Source organism: Musca autumnalis, unplaced genomic scaffold (genome assembly GCF_047663935.1).
Source record: "Musca autumnalis isolate F117 unplaced genomic scaffold, ASM4766393v1 scaffold_2, whole genome shotgun sequence".
NCBI lineage: Eukaryota > Metazoa > Arthropoda > Insecta > Diptera > Muscidae > Musca > Musca autumnalis.
Window position 1 is genome coordinate 6,209,094 of NW_027411755.1, and position 23,487 is coordinate 6,232,580.

The 23,487-nt window shown below is 34.4% G+C and overlaps 1 protein-coding gene across 1 annotated transcript; it reads right to left on the reverse strand.

Moving 5' to 3' along the window:
• Positions 1–229: 229 nt before the first annotated feature.
• On the reverse strand, positions 230–2,937 carry gcm (glial cells missing). The gene is made up of 2 exons (XM_073965071.1): positions 2,288–2,937; positions 230–2,180 (listed from the first exon to the last, which is right to left on the reverse strand). Exons 1-2 carry the CDS (start codon positions 2,662–2,664, stop codon positions 872–874), a joined length of 1,686 nt encoding a protein of 561 aa, XP_073821172.1. The 5' UTR covers positions 2,665–2,937; the 3' UTR covers positions 230–871.
• Between the last annotated feature and the right edge of the window lie 20,550 nt (positions 2,938–23,487).

Below are 23,487 nucleotides of genomic sequence, written 5' to 3' on the forward strand. Positions count from 1 at the left end.
CATTAACCTAATTTTCTTCTCTCATTCGTACTTCGAAATCAGTGGCACACACGTTTCATCTTTAAAAATGTTGTTGGTTTTTATTTTTGTTATACTTTTTCCTGTTAAAATAGCATGTCTAGCGTATTTTCCGCTTTTAAAATATTCGTCATGATATATTGTCTTTTTTTCCTTTTTACTCTTCCCCACTTCAATGAAAAACTTGAATATTTAAATTTTTAATAAATTCCTTTGTATTTTTTTCTTCTTATTTTTTCATTTTCTTAAACTAATGCAACTTAAAATTAAAATGAAATCTAATAAAGAAATGCTTGACTATGAACTTTTTCGTTTTAAATTTTTAATTCTTTGGCTTAACAACTATCTTAAGATTGATTGTAATGATGATGTCGATGTTGGAACAGATCATGGAAACAAAGTAAAACTTAATGGAACAAGAATTACAATGAAACTTAACCAACGTACAGATATAAAGGAAATTCCTTTACATTATGGGGATGAGAGGAGGTATAGGCTCGTTGATAGCTAAGGTAGTGATGGTAGAGGTGGGTGACTAGACTAGAACAACGCTTGTAGTATACAAAGTATAAAATTTGGGTTTGTTTTAAATACATTTTCTCAATATGAGGCAACATTCGAAAAACTTACAAAACTAAGAAAAAAAAGAGTCTTGATTGGGAAATCTACAATAATCCAATAAATAAATAAATTTATAGCAATAAAGATATAGACAACATACAACAGCTTAGCAATAAAAAGAATTTAAAAAATATTGGCAAGCTGGAGGGGTTTTTATAAGACATGCCACAACAAAACAAATGCCTAACAATTGGGCGCCACTTTTCAGTGAAGTTTTTTTTTTTGGAAATGTTTAATAAACTCCCGCTGTTAGTGTTTGATGCATTTGTTGTTGGTGACTCAACATGCTGGAATCCATTTGCTGTTGTTGTTGTTGTGAGTACATAATGGTGGAGTTCTCCATTTGAATATTCCATTCATTGCCGTTATCATTTATCGAATTGCTATAGTAAAAGTCAGGTCCAGAATGACCGACGGCATTATTTGAGCTGCTGAGATCGGAAGTGTAGCCAGATAAGCTGTGATATTGGGGAGAATGTTGAAGCATGTTATCATTGAATTCAGCCTGATGACTGTGGGTGGTGGGGTTGGTTTGGAAATTATCAGTTGTCGATGGAGTAGTGTACAGTGTCGAGGGTAGGTCAGCTTCAAAAACTGTATTGTAGATATCAGTTGCAATGGGTGATGTGGAGCTGTAATATGAGGGACTTGCCAATTGCGCTTGTTGTGCAGCTTCAGGGGTATCAAAATTATTCAAGGTTGAAGACATAAACGTTGAATAATAGTAATCATCAGAATTGTAACCTGAACTGCTGGTCAAACTTGAGGCATCATCACAATTTTCATAGATCCATTTTTGATTATCTGCTGAAGTAAAATCTGTGGACAACAAGCTGGAGTTGGTGGGATATAGGGCAGGGTTTTGTTGATTTTGTCCCATCAGATTTTCATCTATGGCTGAATTGTTGGGAGAATATTGCTGGGAATATGAGTATGCAGATTGTGGTGAGGTTAGGCAGGAGGAAGCTTGTTCATATTGCAGATTGTAGCTAGATTCCATGGAGGGAAGTTGTTGATGGCTGGGATAAGTGAATTCAGGCAAGGTTGTTGCTGTTGTACTGGCAGTATTGTAGAGAGGTGTATTGAGATCTGTTAACCATGTTGCCGATTGATTGTCAAATTGCTGTTGTTGTTCCAACAAATGTTGATTATAGTTGGCGGTTTGGGGAATTTGTTCAGTCGTGGCGGCGGAGACATTGCTGGGAATTTCACGCATTGCACGCTTCTTCTTTGAGACTTGGATCACACTAGCATCTGTTGAGGGTTCCATTTTGCTGTTATTTCTCTTAATACCTCTGAGGCTGGTAAGTTTATCATTGAGGGCTGCATCTCTGGCTAGTAAAACTGCCAAACTGCGGGCTCTGCGACCACTACCCAAGAGACGTCTAGCCTCACTGGAGCCCTTAGCTTCTGGGCGTGGATGATCATGGGTGCCTTTGGCTTGGAAGAAAATGGCATTTCCCGAACGGCGCCAAAAGTGTGTTACTGGATAGCCACAATGACCACGGCAGGGTTGGATTTCCAGGCGACCACTGCAATTTCTGGAAAAATCAAGAAAACATAAAGAAAAAGTTAGTTTTTCAATTCCAAAAGGAAAAACAATTTGTGTTTAAGAATATTTCTAGATTTTTCTTCGTCTTTAACATACCTATTTGGACAAGGTTTGCCCTGCTGCTTGCGTCTGGCCTTATCACAAATTGCTGGCCTCAAGTGAACACTATTGCCGTTGGGCAATTTGCAATTGGCTGTGCAGAGGAGTACGCCCAAACAGCTTTTCTTCAAAATGTTGATGTTGTGATTATTGGTATTCCTCATGGCCCAACCGGAGGCATGTTTCTTGGCCTCTTCACTGTTGTGCGAGTAGACCAAACGGCAATGGCCATTGGCCCAGTCATGAAAATCGTCAAATTCTGTTACTACCGGGACCACGGTATCGTTAATATCCCATTCGATTTGTACACGAGATCTGGTTGCGGGGGGACTCACAGTGCCACATGGCACAGTAAGTGGTGTGTTAATAACCATTTTGGAAATGTTTGTGTGTATTTTGTTGGTTTTTCACACAAAAAAAAAGTTAAGCACTGGAATTTTCTTAGCTTCGTATCACTGATAAAATTCAATACGTATTCTTCATCTATAACAATTTTTTCATGTGAAAGTTCGTTAGAGTTTTTCTTATCGTTATGTTTTTTTTTCGTTCTCTTATGTGCGTCTCTAAAATATTTTTGTTTTTTTTCTTGTTCTTTTTTAACACCGCACTAAAGTACGTCTGTTTGAAACGACTGCGCAATGCTGACTGACTTCACTCTGCTTTGCCACCAGCCTAGCTTCCTTTCGACCGAATCGCCTGCTTCTTTTCAATTCAAACAAAGAATGGAAACCGGGGTTGTTTTCTGGTTTATGCCTCACTAACTTCACAGCGGATAAACCACTACCACACACACAGATGCACTTTCCAAACACTGAGTTCTGATTGGCCAACGTGCCCACATAACAGCATATTTATCCAATTTTATCCATTGAGACGCACACACACACACACGGATGCATACACAATAAGAATCATTCATTTATCCGCCTAACAAGTAGCACTTGAAAGTGATAGAAGTCTTGCTTTGCTGCCGATGTTGTTGGTGGTTGGTTGATGGGTTTTTGGGTATGGTAGTTCCCTTACTCGAGAGTACGTCTGTCCGCCTGCCAGTCCGTCCGCCCGTGAATAATTTGTGCATAGCCCAAAACAATGAAATGTGTCGAGTGTCCTCCGATTAGAAACAATGCAAAAGCGACAACAAAAAACATACGTTTACTGTTTATAGCATATTAGAGGCATAACAATAGAACCATTCTATTGATGTTGTTGTAATTTTTTATTGATATTTTTCGTTTTTCTTCTTTTTGGATACTTTAATAGTTACCGAGTTTGTAAAGATAAGAACAAGAATAAAATAGTGCAACAACAACAATAATAAGAATTGAATTGGTTTTTATATTAATCGCAAAAGATACACTTTTACTATCGTTTTTGGTTTGCTGTGAAGAGGTGGGGGCAGTTAGTGGTCATAAGAAACAACTGGACATTTATGTAAGTTAAATTTTATGTTGAAATAGTAGGGGAAAAGTTCCACAAATTGCTGTAGAGAATATACTACAAATAATACATTTTTAGATTCTTATCATAGACCCATGTTCTCCTTTATTTGCATATTCAACAACTACCAGAGGGCAGGCTCCCAAATTTTTAATTTTTTACACTTCTTATGTATATTTTACTTGTTTTATTTATAATTGACTAATGTTTCTATGGTACGTTCATACAAATACATAGATGGCGCCCAATTAATTTTTTTTTTTGTTGAGTTTGTTTTTATATAATACTAGCGGACCCGGCGAACTTCGTCTCGCTATTAAGGAATAAAATTTCATACAAAAACTCAATTTTCGATTTTTCTAATTTTCCGACTTTTCCAGAGAGATTTTCCAAAATTTTCTTCCGTAAAGACCTTCTCCTCGAAAATAGGAATAACTGACAAAAAATTTTACAGAAATCGGCCTAGCCGTTGGCATTTTATGAATTACTATAAATTTTTTACACCATTTTTATATATATAGATTTAATTTTTTTATATATTTGGTTCGAAAGTTACTGATTTCTAGACCTAAGGCATGTCCATGAAGATGTTTGAGATACTCTGAAAATGTTGGGTATCATCACGAACTTTGTAGTTCCACTTTCTATTAACATTCTAAAACAAATCCGTAAAACTAAATGTTGACTTTGAGGGATACTCCACTGATTTTATCGAACTTTACTAGAAATATAATGGGAATGAAAATATATTTTCACTTGGTTAGTCAAAAATGTCCGAAAATCACCGAAGGAGCATGTGAGGACTGCATTCTTTTTTACGTTGTTAAATTGTATGGAAACTCCTTGTTATCGGCGACGAGTCAAATGACACTTGTAGATAACTTTTATACGGCTGAAGTATTCAGGAAATGAAAGTTCACATTATGCTGAGGTTTTAAACCTCCGCGGGAAAATGTGATCTTGTCTTACCCCAACTCAGGCATCCAGTATGTAAGACGGGCCCTTTGGCTTCTACCATGAATATTTCTAGGCGGAATTGAAATAACTGCAAAAGCTAAAAGACTATGTGTTCAGCATTTAGAGCTGCATCACAAATAAGTCTGAAAGGAATATGGCATAAAATCTGAAAAATATTAAGACTTTGGCAACAAATGTAATGTCCAAAATTCCCATGTGTGTGCAGGTTTTGGTCATGACAATAAGTTGATCGATGATGCAGAATCTAGTGTGGCCCGAATTCAGAAAAAATGTATTAACTAGGTCAAGTATCAGTGTTTGAAGATATTTATTAGAGGAGCAAACAACGACTTGGATCACTACCTTTGTACAGCAAAAGTACGTAACCGATAAAATGTAACGAATAAAGTTGGAACAGCCACGACACGGAAATAGGACACGGAAGAGCAAGGTAGATAGCCACACCATATTCTAATTAATTCACCCCAATTCCGTAATTGAAGCAACCCTCTTTTGGATAAGATATCGGCGCAGTGCCAACGTATTGTCCCCTATAGGGAAAAAGTCACAACATCAATACTTGGATACAAAAGGCCTCTACCGTGGATCCCATGGTATGACCAGGAGTGTCGTGCCCTATATGCCGCGTAAAGCACAAGAGGGGTATCGGGAGAAAAGGAGATTGGAAAAACGTCTTTTTTACAGGAAAAAGGGAGACATGAAAAATTTGCAGTTTTAAAAATCGAGATGTACAAGAGCCGGCATGAAATCCAAAAAGTCTCCAATAGAGTGAAACATCCTACTGATGGCTTTTTTACCGGACACCCTCCTGTAGAGATCAGCAAGTTAATTTGGTAACTGACACATATAGTGTACTCACGATATGAAAAGATTATTTCTCCAAACTGTTGGTATCCAATAGTAGCGAAAACGACAAAGATACTGCAGATCCAATCCCAGAAGATGGTATTGATTGTAAACCGTCGGGCCAGGAGGAATTAATCGACTGAAGTATAATAAGGTCACAGGAGTTGATGGATTACCAGCCGATCTGTTTAAGAGAGAGGATAAGGAGAGGATAAGCTGATAAGATGTATGCATCAACTGGTTTGCACCATCTGGCAGCCAAAACGTGTACCCGATGATTGGAACGTGAACATCCTGTGTCCCGTCCACAAGAAAAAAATAAGGATGTGTGCTCAAACTATAGTGGCATAAGTGTGCTCACTATTTCTTATAATATATTGTCAGAGATATTGTGCGAACGACTAAATGATATGGTTAACACAAAAAATTCAGATCGACACCTATCATATTTTTGTCGATTTTAAATCGGCCTTCGACAGCCACCTACGTTATAAGGTACTCCAGCCATGTTTCTATTTGGTTTCCCCGCAAAGCTCATTCGGTTTTTTAAGATGACATTAACTAATACTAGGTCCGCAGTTAAAATAGGAAAGATCCTCTCCAAAGAGTTTATTACCAAAATAGGTGTGACTTTTTCAAAATTCTGCTGTAAAAGGATTTACGAAATACGGATCATAAGAGAAATGACACAATTTCACCAAGAGACACAGGTTACTTGCTTACGCTGACGATATTGACATTAGAGTTGGGCAATATAGTTCCCGGAACGGATCGATCTTTCAAGTTCTTTTAGCCAAAATGAACTAGTTCCTTAATATAGTTCGATAGTTCCAAATAGCTCCGAGAGCGATATAGTTCAATGAATCTTTCTCTTTCATCGTACTTTCTATTTCCTTCGTTCCAAATAGTTCCGAGACCGATATAGTTCAATGCATCTTTCTCGTTCCTCGTTTTTATACCCTCCACCATAGGATGGGGGGTATATTAAGTTTGTCACTACGTTTGTAACTACTCGAAATAATCATTGTAGACCCCACAAAGGATATATATTCTTGATCAGCGTGCAATTCTACATCGATATAGCCATGTCCGTCACTCTGTCCGTGTGTCCGTCTGTAGGTTGATGAAATTTTGGGAAAATATGTTATATTTACGTAGGACTTTTGGTATTGAAAGCGGGCTATGTAGGTCCACGCTTTCGTATAGCCCCCATACAAAATGACGGGTGACGCGTCGTTGTTTTAAGGAACTTTTAAGATATTTGGCCCATTTTACCACCGAATTGGTTGTAATTTGGTACTTTGTGTCTCCAGAGGCCAGAAAATATTCCTACCAAAGTTGGGTTATATAGGTCCACGTTTTGGTATAGCCCCCATATAAAGTACGCGTCATTTTAATATATTTTGAATGTATTAGACCCATTTGACCACAGAATTGGTTGTAATTTGGTATTTTGTGTCTTCAGAGGCCAGAAAACATTCCTACCAAAGTTGGGTTATAAAGGTCCACGTTTTGGTATAGTCCCCACATAAGAACCCTTATAATGTACGCGTCATTTTAATATATTTTGAATGTATTAGACCCATTTGACCAAAGAATCGGTTGTAACTTTGTATTTTGTGTTTCCAGAGGCTAAGAAACATTTCTACCATAAAATGTTTATATAGGTCCACGTGTTGATATAGCCCACATAATATAATATCTCCCGATTTTCGATATTTTAGCCTCATTATCACACCGATATGGCTGAAAGTTGGTATTTAGTCTTCTTTAGGCGTATAAAACTTTCCCCCAGAAATTTGTAGGTATAGGTCCCCGCCATCATATAGCCCCCATAGAACGGTACCTTCCGAATTTCGGTATTTTGAAGGTTGTGGCCACATTAATCCACCGAAATGGCTGAAATTTGTGGTGGAGGGTATAAAAAGTTCGGCCCGACCGAACTTAACGCTTTTCTTACTTGTTTTTATTTCCTTCATTCCAAATAGTTCCGAGAATGAGTTAGTTTAACGAATCTTTCTATTTCTTTTTGTTTTCATATTTTGGTGCATTAATTGGCATAAAAATAAATAAATTGCAGCAATGTAACGAGGATGTGATTTACGTTTATTTAACAATGTGACCGCATCTGAATGATGAAGGAACCGAAAGTGAACGAAGAAAGAAAATGAATTATATAAATGAATGGAATTATATGCACGGCTGGAACTATATGAACTAAAGGAACTATATAAATGAAAGAGCCGGAAATAGTTCCAATAGTTCCTTGTCCGGAATAGTTCCTTGGAACTAGTCCGTTCAGGAACTACACAACTCTAATTGACATCATGGGCACGGTGCTCTTGAAACAATTTTAAATGGAAGGTGCTTACACCTTGGAAGTTTTTGCGGATTCTGAAACTACAATGTTCATAGATGAGAAAAATCAAAAAACAAAAAAAATCGCCGGAGCGCTTTTTAAATAAATCGCGATTTAAGTTGACATTTTTAGGGGTTGTTTAGGTTTTCACGATTTTGCTTAGAAACCGCAAGTCCTATCAAAATATGACTAAAGAAAATGTTGTAGCTATGAAAATTCTCTATAAGATCGACTTTTATGGTATTTTCGTAGTTTTTACTATTTTTGAGATATAGATGTTCAAATTGGTACAATGCACTGACTGTATCGCCCCCTTATAAAACAATGTCATGAAGGGTGCGCCTTAACTAACTTTTGATGAAAACCGCTTACACAGGGAAAGTTTTTGTGAATTCTGAAACAGCAGTGTTCATAGATGAGAATAATCCGAAAACAAGAAAAAATCGCTGTAGGGATTTTTAATAAATCGCGGTCAAAATTCACATTTTTAGGTGTTTTTTAGGTTTTCACGATTTTGCTCGGAAACCGCAAGTCCAATCGAAATGGAGCCAAAGAAAATTTTGTAGCTGTGAAAATTCTCTAGAAGATTGGCGTTTATCACTTGTTCCCAGCTTGTACTATTTTTGAGATAAAGAAGCTCAGTTTACATTTTTAGGTTTTTTTGTTAGGGTTTCGCGATTTTGCTTGAATACGGTAAGTCTTATCGATATGGGACCTGAGAAAATCTTAAAGCTGTGAAAATTCTCTACAAGACTGGCTTAAGTAACTTATCCTAAGTTGTAACATTTTTTTAGATATATAAGTTTAAGTTGGTAATTTGCAGTCATGACATTGTTTTATAAGGGGGCGATACAGAATTTAATTGAATTTGAATTGTCCCAATTTGAACTTCTACATCTCAAAAACGGTAAAACCGACGAGAATACCATAAAAGTTAATCTTGTAGAGAATTTTCATCGCTACAACATTTTCTTTAGTCCCATTTTCATAGGACTTGCGGTTTCTAAGCAAAATCGTGGAAACCTAAACAACCCCTAAAAATGTCAACTTAAATCGCGATTTTTTTAAAAGCGCTCCGGCGATTTTTTTTTGTTTTTTGATTTTTCTCAACTATAAACATTGTAGTTTCAGAATCCGCAAAAACTTCCGAGGTGTAAGCACCTTCCATTTAAAATTGTTTCAAGAGCACCGTGTGGGTCGATCCTTAAGTAAGTAACTGATACTTTTAAGAAGGTCGAAGAAGAACCTGCTAAAGTGGGTCTGACGGTAAACCGCAACAAGATCAGTTGATGGTGTCGACGCGCAATGCGTCCATAGCATTTTGACCCACTGTGGAAAATAGTATTAGAGGTATAAGTATTAGAGTTAAACAAAAATAATACTGACAAAACACTATGGTTCCGAATAGTATCTTCGCAAGGAGATAAGTCAGTTTTCGGTGTGGTTAAGAGAACAGTTATTCGGATCTACGGTCAATTCTGCGTTAACGGTGAATATCGACGTCGTATGAACCACGAGCTGACATCGACATAGGCCATGTCCATAGAACTATTTCGAGACTGGAACGATCGGAACGATATCCAACTCGTTCGTTTATAAAGTTCCTCTCGTTTCTCTCGTTCTTTTTATACCCTGGATGGCTGGTGCGCACAATAACTCTCGAACGGATCAACCGATTCGAACCAAATTTTGGGTATCGTAATATTTTGTCCAAACTTAGTTTGAGTTCGAAGATGGGCTCTATCGGTCCATCTCCTCCACAAAAGTTCAAAATATGTCTGTAAAATGGTGTGAACGATAACTCTCGAAGGAAGCAATCGATTTGGTCCAAACTTTGCAATTTGGATTGGGGTACCTCCCACACAAAACCCGGCTAAAGTGAAGTTTAAGAGCTCCTCTCGGATCGTCTTGCAATTTGTTTCAGTAAGTTGTCCATGCGGCTTCCTTTACGACGGTACATTATTTTTCTTGCGCAAGCCCATACTTCCTGAGATATAGGACAAAATGTTCCAAGAAACCCTGACGGCACACCCAAAGTGGCAAATTCGCAAGATAAATCTCGCAGGGAGTTTCTGATTGTTGTTGACCTTGCATATCATATTATTACATCCAGTCATGTATCAGGTTGGAATATGGACTAAATCGGTCCACTTCTTCGGGTACCTTCCACACAAAACTCGGATAAAGTGAAGTTTAAAAGCTCCTCTCGAATCGTCTTGAAATTTGTTTCAGTAAGGTGTCCATGCGGCTTCCTTTAAAACGGTACAATATTTTTCTTGCGCAAGTCCATATTGGGCAAAATGTTCCAAGAAACTCTGACGGCATCACCCGAAATGGCAAATCCGCAAGATAATTCCCGCAGGGAGTTTCTCCAATACAAAATTCGGCAAAAGGGAAATTTAAGAGCTCCTCTCCCATCGTTTTGATTCCCTTTTCAGTAGGTTTTTCTAGCGGCCGCATTTACAACAGAACATTTTTTTCGGAGTAAGTCAGTACTTCCTGAGATAATAGTTATTTATAATTGAGTGATATTACTACGTTGCTTTCAAGGAAATGCATGGAATGCGCCCAATTAAATTTCTTTTATTGAGTTTGTCAAAGTATAAGAATAGTTTGGTGCTTTTAATAATATTTGATTCTTCTTACTTTACGTCCAAATATATCACGTTTCTGACAACGAAGATTATCCAGAAATTGTTTTTTTTCTCGATTTTATTCTTTACAAAAAAAAAAAAAATAAATTATTTAATCGAGGCATCCCCAAATTTTTTACCTAATGAAAATTCTGCCATTTAAAAAAGTAAAACAACCGACCAAGCGTGGCGCGAACTCAGAAAAATATGCGTATGTTTAGTGTCAGTGTTTGTGGATATTAATTTTTGATTAGCAACTTTAGTGTACCTAGAAATTCTGTTCCACAAAGGATTGACTTCCTTAAGGCCTCGCTACATATGCAACCTCGTCGCCTGGCTTTCTTGCCGTGCTTCATTTCTGACACATGAAAATAATTATATCAATGTAATTAGGACTTGGAGGGTTGCCGTTTTTTGTTTGGGATGACGACTTCTATTTTGTTTTTCAAAATAGTCAGGCTTAATCCCATAGTTTGTTTGCAAGTGAAGTTGCTAGAGTTTAGGTAGTGCCAATTCTCGATCAGAGTGTTTCTTTGCGCACGTATCTATTTGAGCTAGCAATTGACACTTGGGTATAAAAAGTTTCTTGTTGAAAAACAAGAAATAAGGGAACTGATGAAGATCTGTGGCGAGATCTGAAACTATAGTATTCCCTGCCTTACCCCTTGGTAAACATCGCCAATTTTTTCCCACTAATAAATTAAAGTTGTTTTAATAAAATATTAAAACAACGACTATGTAAATTAGGACCACAAGGACAACCGGTGGTAAAAATGTCAAAACTCTCACAGAAATTTTTTTGAATTGTATATAATAAACAAAATAAATGAGAAAAAGCTTATCACTGTAAAAAAACAACTTGTATTTAAGAAATTAAAAGTTCGACGACATAGAAGGCACTCTCCAGCCGATATGTCTAATGAGCTGCTACCAACAGCGAAACCGGTCACATAATGGTGGTTATGTGGGTTCGAATCTTCGGTTTTCCTTTTTCACTTGCAAATAATATTAGGTCTTTAAGCTCGATTCCAACGAAAAATTAGTTAAAAGAAACAAAATAATTTGTTTGGGGAAGTAATATAAAAATATAGACTATTTTTTATTTTAAAAATTTTTATTAAATTAAAATTTATAATAAAAAATTATATAAAAAAGCTCTAGTAACTAGGGCTTTCGGCTTTAAAAAATATTAAAATATTAGGTTAGGGTTACAGTCATGGCTAAATCGATTTCATATTGCATGAAGAGGATTTCGTCTTAACATATTTGGGGTCTAAAACCATTTTCAATCGTCTCAAAGAGTATAAAACTTCTTCAGCCATAAAGATGGAGGTATAATAAGTCTATGCTACGGTATGAACAAATCCTTTAGTAATATTTCAACATTTACATCTAATTATAATGCACAAAATAGAATTAAACACTTACAAAAAATCTCTTTATTTCATTCAACAACAAAAAATATTTAAAATTTCATTTTATACGTCATCCGATGATTATAAAGTACAACATTTTCTCACGCATTTTAACACCAATGTCTCAATCTGAAATCAGATAAGCGGTTCCAAATCATTAGTTTGCATTCTTTGGCCGTTTTAAAGATCGTTAACGATATAGCACGTTACCCTGTAAGAAGCAGCAGCCAACAACAACCCCTTTTCCAAGGACATTTCGACATTTCTTTGTGCAATTTTTGTCGAACTTTGTCTCGAACAACGATCAAGATTTCCCTTGAAGGCAAACCAAACTGAGTCAACTGAGAAAGGTGTTAAGTTAAAATAAGTAGTAAACGCCAAGGAGAAGAAGAAAACGCATTAAACATCGCATAATTTATGGAAGTCAGCAAGAGAGGCTGCAGGAGAAGAGATCTTCAGCAACTGATATGATGATAGGCAAACGAAAACGCACACACACGGGACGTGGAAAACGTTGAGTAAATAAAGATATGCCCAGGACACATCGGCAGCCATCATCCAGCAAGCAATATGCGAATGAATACTTTATACAGTTATAAACTGCTAAATGGGACAAACAAATGTACATATAATTTACCCAAAGACTACAATTAGAGGTGATGAAGGAATGGCAATACCCACAAAGTAAAAAAAACCTTTCTTGGAAGAAAGCAAAAAACAAAAAGAAAAAATAGGGACATCAATTTTGTGATGTGTGTGCAATTTTCGGGGAGGTATTTCATAAAAGATCTTTGTTTTTTCTGTTTGTGTCATTTGTAGCGTTGAAGTGTGTTGTGACTGAAGATAAAAAGGATTTACAAGGACTTTGTTTGCCAAGTCAAAAGAAGGAAATTAAAGGAGAAGAAAAAGGGTGGCGTCTGCTGCTTTGTTTTTTTTTTTTACTTTAAGACAAAGTTAAACGGGTTGCTACTTCCTTCCCCTGTTTTCACTCTGCCTGGGCTGTTGTCTTAAACAAAAGAAAGTAACAATTATTACTTATAAGGTGCCGACGACAACAACCATTCTTGCATTCAACCAACCAACCATTTCTCCATCCATTTACCCACTCAAAGAGTAGTTTGGTTATTTAAGAGTTGCCTAAGGGTTTTAATTGTGTGGAAAAGGTAAAGTAGGTGTGGTCGGCTAATTATGCCGCACAATTAATGTTTGACATTGTCAATGGATTAAATGAAATAATGATTGAAATAATTAGATCACACATTCATTTCGAAAGGTCAAATCCTGAGTCTTTACGAAAAGAGTTTGACGAAGAAAGGGATACAGACAGACAGTTATGACCATCACAACCACCATTAGACAACGCTTTTGTTTCGGCTGTGGAAAATTAAAACATTTTACCATAAATGTCATCATAAATTTGAAGAGTTTTTGATGAGTTTTAGAAAAATTCCGGTCATAAATACCGCCCCAATTTGAGGTTAAACTCAAAACACACAACAAAACAGTTTTCTTGACTCCAGTGGCCATAGTTTAACTTTAGTTTGTATACAAAATTTTTCTGTTCGGGTACAATGTGGCATCCTGTGGTGTCTGCACAAACTATAATTTTCCTGTGTTTTGTGGAAAATTATTTTCCATAGCTTATCTCTTTGTGTATATCATTACAGATCATGGGGATTTCTTTGTATTGTTCTACAGTTTTCCTCAAATACCATCATATTTTCGTTTAATTAACTTCTATTTCCCCGGTTTTGCCAATTGATGGCATCGGCATTCATGATGTGATGAGGAAAGGAACAAAACTTTACACACAATTAAAAACCACACATTCAGCAACCTTTTATGGGCTCTTAAAACTACTGAATTTTCAATCATCAACCGTTTTTAACATCCATCCATCGATCTTTCGATTCATACGTGAGAGAAGTTCCGGAGATGATCGCCACTGATAAGATGTAACGACAACAACGACGACAATGACTTGGCAATTCAATCGCACAATCAAACGCTGTTTTGTCAATGTCGTTTGTTTGATTTTGACTGGTTTTAATGGCACATTACCAGCCATCCGGCGTGTAATGTGTAGTCAATAACAACCCCATGGAAAACCTTTAATTAAGGCCGGCTCTCTACACATTGCCAGGGACTTGGGTTTATTAACCGCTTTTCATAAGTTTTCCTTAAACATTTGTATTTTAAAATCATTGGAAAGAAAGTCAAAGAGATGTGTTCGGGAAATTTTCACCACATCCCAATTCCAATACATCAATTGATAAATTTCTATGAAGAGTTGTCCAATTTGAGAATCACAGTGTTTTGAAAACGTTTGATGCCAAGTATGTTTTAGAATCATGAGTACAAGTTATTCCTCATATAATAGTAATTTTCAATTTGCCGTATTTAAGATGGGGCCACACTGCAACGAAGCATATCACAACGCCAATCCCACGACGCATAGTGGTTCAGAATAGTTTTTCCTGTTCAAAACTCTTTAACTTTTGAACGGATAGATATATTTTCAAAATTTTTTTGCTCGACAGATAACCTTTCCGGTGCAAAGGAATTAAAGGTCAAAGTTAAAGTTTTGAGTTTGTTATATTTTGCATCAAAAAATGAGTGTTTTTGAGTCTTTCATTTGTTCCAATTTATAAAAAAGTCAAACGCCAACAAAAAATTAAAAAAAAATAAATAAAAATAAATAAAAAAAAATTAAAAAAATATCAAAAAAAAATTTTAAAAAATTAAAACTTTTTTAAATATTAAAAAAATTTTATTTTGGTTTTCAAGAAACCCACATAACGCATATAAAATCTCATATATTTAAAAAATGCCCATTTGAGTAAAACAAAAAAAGAAACGGTATGGAAAACACAACTTTTTACCCATGTAATTTCAGTAAATTTAAAAAGTGTTAAACGGGTTCCTTTCAGTATGAAAGTATATATGGGCTGAAAAAGAGCACTCTCAGGCATTATTCTATGAATACCAAACCTTGTTCTATGCTGTTTCCTAAAAGTTCTAGTCCACTAAATTTGGAATTTCACTAAAATTTAGTACCTGAGCAAAAATAAAATAGCTCACTTGTTCGTGTAAACGCTACGGTATTTTATTATAACTGTTATGAAAGGCAACAACAACCTACCTTACAAAAAACAATGAACGCAATATCTGTTATAGTTTCTGAGAAATATATATTTCTTTCTCCAGAAATTAGCAAAAACGTCTTCTTTAGGAGCACGTCACGCCCACACCTTCCAATTATTTTGACCTAATTTTTTGGTTTCCTTACTTTCAATGTGTTTACTATTGAATCTTACACATAAATTAACAATCGGTGATGACAAAAAATTGGGGTTTGGCTAGGAAAATGTATTTCTGAACGATTGTGCGGCGGCCGGTTAAATACAGCGGATTGTCTCAGAGGAATCCTCGACCAAGGACCAACTCAACAATTATGTGTTTGTGTTCGTGTATTTTTTCCATTGGAGCTGCAATTTATCCCAGAAAACCTGCTCCGAGCTCTTTTGGTCCGTGGGTCTGTATGGACCTGTTCCGTTTTTCATATCCGCATCCACCACATGTCAACAATGGTGAGATGTAATGGATGTAGAGCATGGGTGCACTTCCGAGGGTGCTTTGGCCTTAGTCGCACCCAGGATTACTATTGCTGATTGTTCGCAGTGTGTCTCCAATGTCGTCGTTCGATTATTCGTCGTCGTCCTAAAACAAGACGCCCCACAGTCTCCTCAAGAACAACAAACGCAGCATCTAACACCACAAGTTGTTGTTTAGCACCCATCATTCAACATTTTCATCATTCCTGCAATTCAATTGCAACGGTCTTCGCAATAAAGTCCAGCACCGACCTATCTCGCTTGACTCTAATGGCCCATATATCGAATGCATGAGGGTGGCAGTAAAGTGTGGTACTGCCGAGGTAGAGCAGCTTAATGTGTACACACCGCCGATGAATAGCTGTGCTCTATATGCCCGATATTAGTTCGCTTTTAGATGGCAATAACCGTCTGGTGCAGGCCGACCAAATTGGTGGCTCCACATTTTGCACGGGAACGAAGACGCCCCTACGAGGATAAGATTAAATTCCACAGATCGTCAGATATCACCATTGTGGCTCCAGGTCTGATTAATGACGTATCCTGGCAACCCGTTATTTCCTTTGGCTCAGACCACCTCCCTATCATCGTCTGTGTGATTAGACCACCCGACATCATAACATCTGAACCCCGTACTTTTCTAATCCATGGGAAAGCTGAAAAGGGTTAAACGAATTTACCAATCACCGCTTCAAAGAGCTGTCCATTCCTTTAGATCCTCGGGTAGCTGAGAGAACTTTCCGGGACATCATCACGGCAACAACTGCTCGCTAGATACCTGCTGGTTGGTCGAATACCCGATTTCAGACCAAATTTCCCAGCAGAGGCGACTGGACTAGCAAATGAGCGTGATGAACTTTGTCGTACGAACCCTAAAGACCCAAAAATTAACAGGCTAGTTGGTGATAATAAGCGGAAAAGAGACTAGACTACCTGAATCAATGCAACATTGGCACAGAATTAAGTTAATTGTGGGCAACAGAATAAATCACTCTCGAATCCGGGAAAGAAGGATGATGGAACGGCTATTACTTTCAACGACTTTACAGAAGCTGGCCCAAATGACAGCACGTGTTATTTCAATTGGCAGTTTATAGAGCACCCCAAGAGCGATAGGACGAAGAGGATTGTCCTACGCCGTATAATTTGCGATTGTGGATGTTTAAGACATCATCCAAAATCATCGAAAGTGTTGGGCCAACACGGAATATCTATGGTAATGCTCAAGCACCACCTGGATGAAACTGGAGTTGAGTATTTAACAATTGTCCTCAACTTAACTTTAGCCAGCCATCTTGTACCAAAAGCGGGGCAGTTGGCAGGGTGCTGCTGAAGCCTGGCAAGAGGTGATTTATCTTCTGTCACCAGTAGCAAAAATTCTTGAGGCAGTACTCCTCCCCACGATGAGAAGCAGTTTTCCAGTTGCCCAACATCAACATGGATTCCGGAATATGCACAGTACTACAACAGCATTAGACGCCATATCCACACATATCAGTTGAGGACTGAACCAGAACAGGCCGTCAACCACGCGAGTCTGGTTGAGGATATAGAAAAGACCACGCTCCAGACGAAACGTTGGATAATCAACTATATGTGCGGATGCCAGTCGTTTGTGGACTTTAGAAACAAGAAATCCAAAACCCTTAGAGTGGACCATGGAGTTCCCCAAAGCGTGGTTGCATATCCGGAACAGTTCAGCCTCTACCTTTCTGAAATTCCACAACCCTCAGACGGTATTGAGATCTTAATGTAAGTGAATGATTGTACGATAATGGTGTCGGCTCCTATGGTCGATGGTATATGTGATAGGTTAAATGTCCACATAGTTGACCTAGTGCAGTTCTTCCATCTGAGGAATATGAAAACATCTGCCACTAAATCCAAATGAGGCTTTCACTGAAGATAGTGGTCGAAGGTGTCATGATTCCGACCACTAACTACCCCAAAATATTGGGTGTAACGTTCGAAGCATGTTTAAGTCGTCCGCACAAGCCTCAGCTATTTCCGATAATATCAGAAGCAGTTGGAGTGCTGTCAAAGAAACCTTGTTGACCTCTTACAAAGCAGTAGGCCGGTCTGTGTCGGCCTACAAAACAATAAGCCGGTCTTTGGTAAGCTATGCGGCGCAAGCGTGGTATGGAAATGTTAGTTAGCGCTACGCAGTGGAAGAATAGTTAAACCTGTCAGAATGCCGCCCTCGCCAGTGCAACATCTTCATGAGAAGACGAAGTTTTACCGGTGCATCAACTCAACAGGGTGTTAGCGATGCAGTACCTACGTGGTTGTTATCGCAGTGAACATCCCTATCACGATTTAATGGACAGGCTTCCCCCTCCCAGATCTTCAAGAGAGATTTTCATGATCAAGAGAAAGAGAGGCCCAAAGGTATAAACGGGAACTTCTAGACCAACGAGTCTATCAGCAGACTTGAATAGCATTTGTGCAGGCTGTGTAGACATACAGTATAAATGCATTTGTTATTTTTTCTAAACACTGTGACCTATGCAGTCCCAATACAAATGTCTAGTTATTGAGTTGGTAATAAAAACGCAACAACAGAACAATAGTCGAGAACAAGCTCATAAAGATCTACAATGATTGATAAAAAACAAACGAACGGACAACTAACAAAACAAGCTATCAATGTTTGGCACAAATTCAGCAGCGTTCAAGGCAAGGCAATTGCAATACAAATGCAATAAATTCTATGGCCACAGTTGGAAGTTCTATCCACATCACACTCAGGTTAATGGTGAGGTAAAATCAAAATAGCCTTCACATTACTAAGCTTGTACGCAATCGCCAACAATGAGAATGGTCTTAGGCAAATTTTTCTAGTCATCGACTACTCTCGATGGGTATGTGCGTGTGTGTCTCAGTAGTATCCTGCCGAGTTTTACAAAACTGGTAAGTGATAGACGACGTTTGCAGAGAACGTTACTTAGTTTGAAGTTGATATTTTTCAACTGATAACACAACAAGTTCGTAACAATAGAAAAAATTGACTTCATTTCTTTCTCTCTCAGTTTTTTTTTTCTGCTGGAGAGTTCATGGAAAGTAAAAATCTATACCACCGCTGTGTAAACTCATTTACTTTTTGGTCATTTAGGCAAAGGCAATCTTTGTCCAAAAGTCAAACCACTGAGTTAATGATAGTGAGCCCAAAGAAGGTACGGATTTCTGTGTTTACTATCTTTCATAACTGATAAGCTGAATGAGTTTTGTTGATGTTTTCACACCAAGCTAAAACCATGTAAAATTTTCGTATTTTCAACCTTCTAATGACTTATTAGAAAATATGACAGGTTTTTCGAGATAAACTACATGTTCTACGTAAGATGTAAACTGTTGCAAAAGTATCATATCGCATCGAAAAATATGTTGCAAAATTACAAATAAGTTGATAGAGATCCTCGAATTGAAGTAGTTGTGCAATTATTGTAACTGCTCCTGAAGTAATGTTATTCGATAATAAAATATGTTTTTTTTTCAGATTATAAGTTATTTCTTCGGAAAAGGTTCTTTATGTTCTGGGTTCTGTATTAAACCAGGGGCATAATAAAATATAAAATGTAGTGCTTGTATTGGAGTTTCATTAAACTCAAACGGATAATAAAACATGCGATACACTCAATACCCGGGAAAGGTATGGGCGATGTCAAAGAATATAACTTTGATCCGGGCTGTCAATAGTTTCACATTCAGTGGGATGAGATATTTTATCTGGGACAAGATATTTAGCAAATGGAAAACCACAACCCCCTAAGGCGAACTGACGTTTGTTGAGGCGTCAAGTTAATTCTATCTTCCTAAATTCACTAATTACAATACCTGTGAGAAATTCTACTTTTCATTAATGGTGGACTTAAAAAAAAATCATAAATAGTGGATTAAAAAATAATAAATCGGGGATTTAAAAAAAAAATCATTATTCGTATATTTTTATAAAAAAATATTTTCAAAAATCATTGATTTTTAAAAACTATTTCTTCATAAATCGTGGATTCAAAAAATATTTCTTCATTTTTATCAAAAATATAAAGTTTTTTTCATAAATCACGGATTTAAAAAAAAATATATTTCTTCATAAAAAATATTTTTCCTAAATAATCTTAATCTCCTTAAAAAATATTTTTTCATTAATCGTAAATTTAAAAAAAAATATTTTTTTTTCATTAAACGTGGATTTAAAAAAATGGCTTTCACAGTGGATTTGAAAAAATAACTTTTCACAGATCAATGTACGATTATTAAAAAGAATATCTTTTAATAAATCGTGGATTCTTAGAAAAAATATTTTTTCATAAATGGTAGGATTTGTAAAAATATTTTTTCTTAAATCGTAGATTTACAAAAAATATTTTTTCATAAATTGTGGATTTTAATAAAAATCTTTTTTCATAAAACGTAGATAAAAAAGATATTTTTCATAAATCAAGAATTTTTTAAACTATTTTTCATAAATTGTTCGTTTTTTTTTAAATATTTTTCATAATTTATGGATTGTTTTAAAAAAATATTTTTTCATAAACCGTCGATTAAAAAAAAAATATTTTTTCATAATTCGTGAATTTTTAAAAACTATTTTTGTCATAAATCGTGGATTTATAAAAAATATTTTTTCATAAATCGTGGATTTTTGGTAAATCGTAGATTTATAAAAATATTTTTTTATAAATAGTGGAAATTTAAAATAAATATTTTTTTATAAATCGTGGTCTTTAAAAATTATTTTTCATAAATGGTGGATTTGTTGAAAATTAGAAAATATTTTTCACAAATCGTGGATTTAAAAAAAATATTTGTTTCAAAAATGGTGGATTTGTTGAAAATTAGAAAATATTTTTCACAAATCGTGGATTTAAAAAAAATATTTGTTTCAAAAATCGTGAATTTAAAAAAATATTTTTTTTTTATAAATTAAAAATCGTGGATTTAAAAAAAAAAACATTTTTATAAATTTATAAATCATGCATTTAAAAAATATATTTTATATAAATTTAAAAAGAAATTTAAAAATCGTGGATTTTTTAAACATATTTTTTTCATAAATTGTGGATTTTTTAAAATATTTTTTCATGAATAGTGTATTTTTTAAATATTTTTTCAAATCGTGGATATTGGATATTGGATATATTTTTCATAAATAGTGGATTTTTTTTTAAATATTTTTTTGTTATACATCGTAGATCGGGGATTTAAAAAAATTCCATCAATACCATGTTTAAAAAGAATATTTTTTCATAAATAGTGGATTCTTTAAAAAAATATTTTTTCATAAATGGTAGGACTTGTAAAAAATATTTTTTCTTAAATCGTAGATTTACAAAAAAATATTTTTCCATAAATCGTTGATTTTAAAAAAATATTTTTTCATAAAACGTAGATAAAAAAATATTTTTCATTTATGGTGTATTTTTTAAAAAATATTTTCCCATAACTCGCAGATGTTATTAAAAATATTTTTTTTATTAATCCTAGATTTTTTTAAAAATATTATTTCATAAATCGTGGATTTTTTTAAAAAATATAATTTCATAAATCTTGGATTTTTTTAAAAAATATTATTTTATAAATCGTGGATTTTTTAAAAAAATATTTTTGCATAAATCGTGAATTTTTTTAAAAAATATTATTTCATAAATCGTGGATTTTTTAAAAAAATATTTTTGCATAAATCGTGAATTTTTTTAAAAAATATTATTTCATAAATCGTGGATTTTTTTAAAAAATATTATTTCATAAATCGTGGATTTTTTTAAAAAATATTATTTCATAAATCGTGTTTTTTAAAAAAAAATATTTATTCATAAATCGTGGATTTTTTTAAAAAATATTATTTCATAAATCGTGGATTTTTTTAAAAAATATTATTTCATTAATCGTGGATTTTTTTAAAAAATATTATTTCATAAATCGTGGATTTTTTTAAAAAATAGTATTTCATAAATCGTGGATTTTTTTAAAAAATATTATTTCATAAATCGTGGATTTATTTAAAAAATATTATTTCATAAATCGTGGATTTTTTTAAAAAATATTATTTCATAAATCGTGGATTTTTTTAAAAAATATTATTTCATAAATCGTGGATTTTTTTAAAAAATATTATTTCATAAATCGTGGATTTTTTTAAAAAATATTATTTCATAAATCGTGGTTTTTTTTAAAAAATATTATTTCATAAATCGTGGATTTTTTTAAAAAAATATTATTTCATAAATCGTTGATTTTTCTAAAAAATATTATTTCATAAATCGTGGATTTTTTAAAAAATATTATTTCATAAATCGTGGATTTTTTTAAAAAATATTATTTCATAAATCGTGGATTTTTTTAAAAAATATTATTTCATAAATCGTGGATTTTTTTAAAAAATATTATTTCATAAATCGTGGATTTTTTTAAAAAATATTATTTCATAAATCGTGGATTTTTTTAAAAAATATTATTTCATAAATCGTGGATTTTTAAAAAAATATTATTTCATAAATCTTGATTTTTTTTAAATAAAAATCGTGGATTTTTAAAAAAATATTATTTGATAAATCGTGGATTTTTAAAAAAATATTATTTCATAAATCGTGGATTTTTAAAAAAATATTATTTCATAAATCGTGGATTTTTAAAAAAATATTATTTCATAAATCTTGATTTTTTTTAAATAAAAATCGTGGATTTTTTAAAAAATATTATTTCATAATTCTTGATTTTTTTAAATAAAAATCGTGGATTTTTTAACAAATATTATTTCATAAATCGTGAATTTTTTTAAATAAAAATCGTGGATTTTTTTAAAAATTAATTTCTTATAAATCGTGGATTTTGTAAAAAAATATTTTTTCATTAATAGTGGATTTAAAAAAAATATTTTTTCATTATTAGTGGATTAAAAAAAAATAATTTATCGTGTATTTTTTTAAAAAATATTTTTTCATTAATAGTGGATTTAAAAAAAATCATTTATCGTGTATTTTTTAAAAAAATGTTTTTTCATAGTTCGCAGATTTTCTTACAAATCGTGGAGTTTTTAAACAATATTTTCTTAAAAATTATAGTTTTAAAAAATCATAAATCGTGGATTTCTTAAAATAAATATAAAAATGTATTTTTAATGAATCGTAGATTTAAAAAAATATATAAAAAACAAGTAAAAAAGTATCAGTCGGCTTTGCCGGCAGAGATATACCCTCGGCCTGTGTATATTGAAACAATTTTTTCCCAAAATACGTATGTATTAGGGGGTTTTAAAAATTTTGGGCGTTTTAACCGACAAAAATGTTGATTAGGATTAAAGATCAAAAGTTTTGCGGAGGAGATATGTACTAAAAGGAATGGATCGACATTGACCGTTATGGAAGTGGATCTCCAGCCACAACATATGGTGACATAGGGGGTTTGTATACTCTTCGGGCTGTTTGCTCAAGAAGTATGGACTTGCCCCTAAAAAAAACTTTTACCATCGTAATTGAGGCAGCGAATGCAAGTTGCCTCAACAAAAATCAAAGTGATTCAATAGCAGGTCTTAAAGTGAACTTATCCGAAATTTTGTGTGGGAGGTACCGGATGGAGTGGACAAATATAGTCCATATTTGAACCTGATCTATATCTAGTAGATATATTAGGATGTGTAAAGTATAGCCCAATTCGGCCACTCCCTTTAAGAGTTACCGTACGAACAATTTTTCCGAACATTTTTGAACTTTTGTGGGGGAGGTACCTGAAGGAGTGGACCGATATGGCTTATCTTCAAACTTAAATCATGTTTGGACAAAATATTACTAAGGCCAAATTTTGGACCGAATCGGCAGATCCGTTCGAGAGTTATCTTGCGCTCCAACCACCTCACGAGGTGTCATAGGGGTTTTTTTGCAACTTTCATGCTATTTTCTCAGGAAGTGTGGACTTGCCC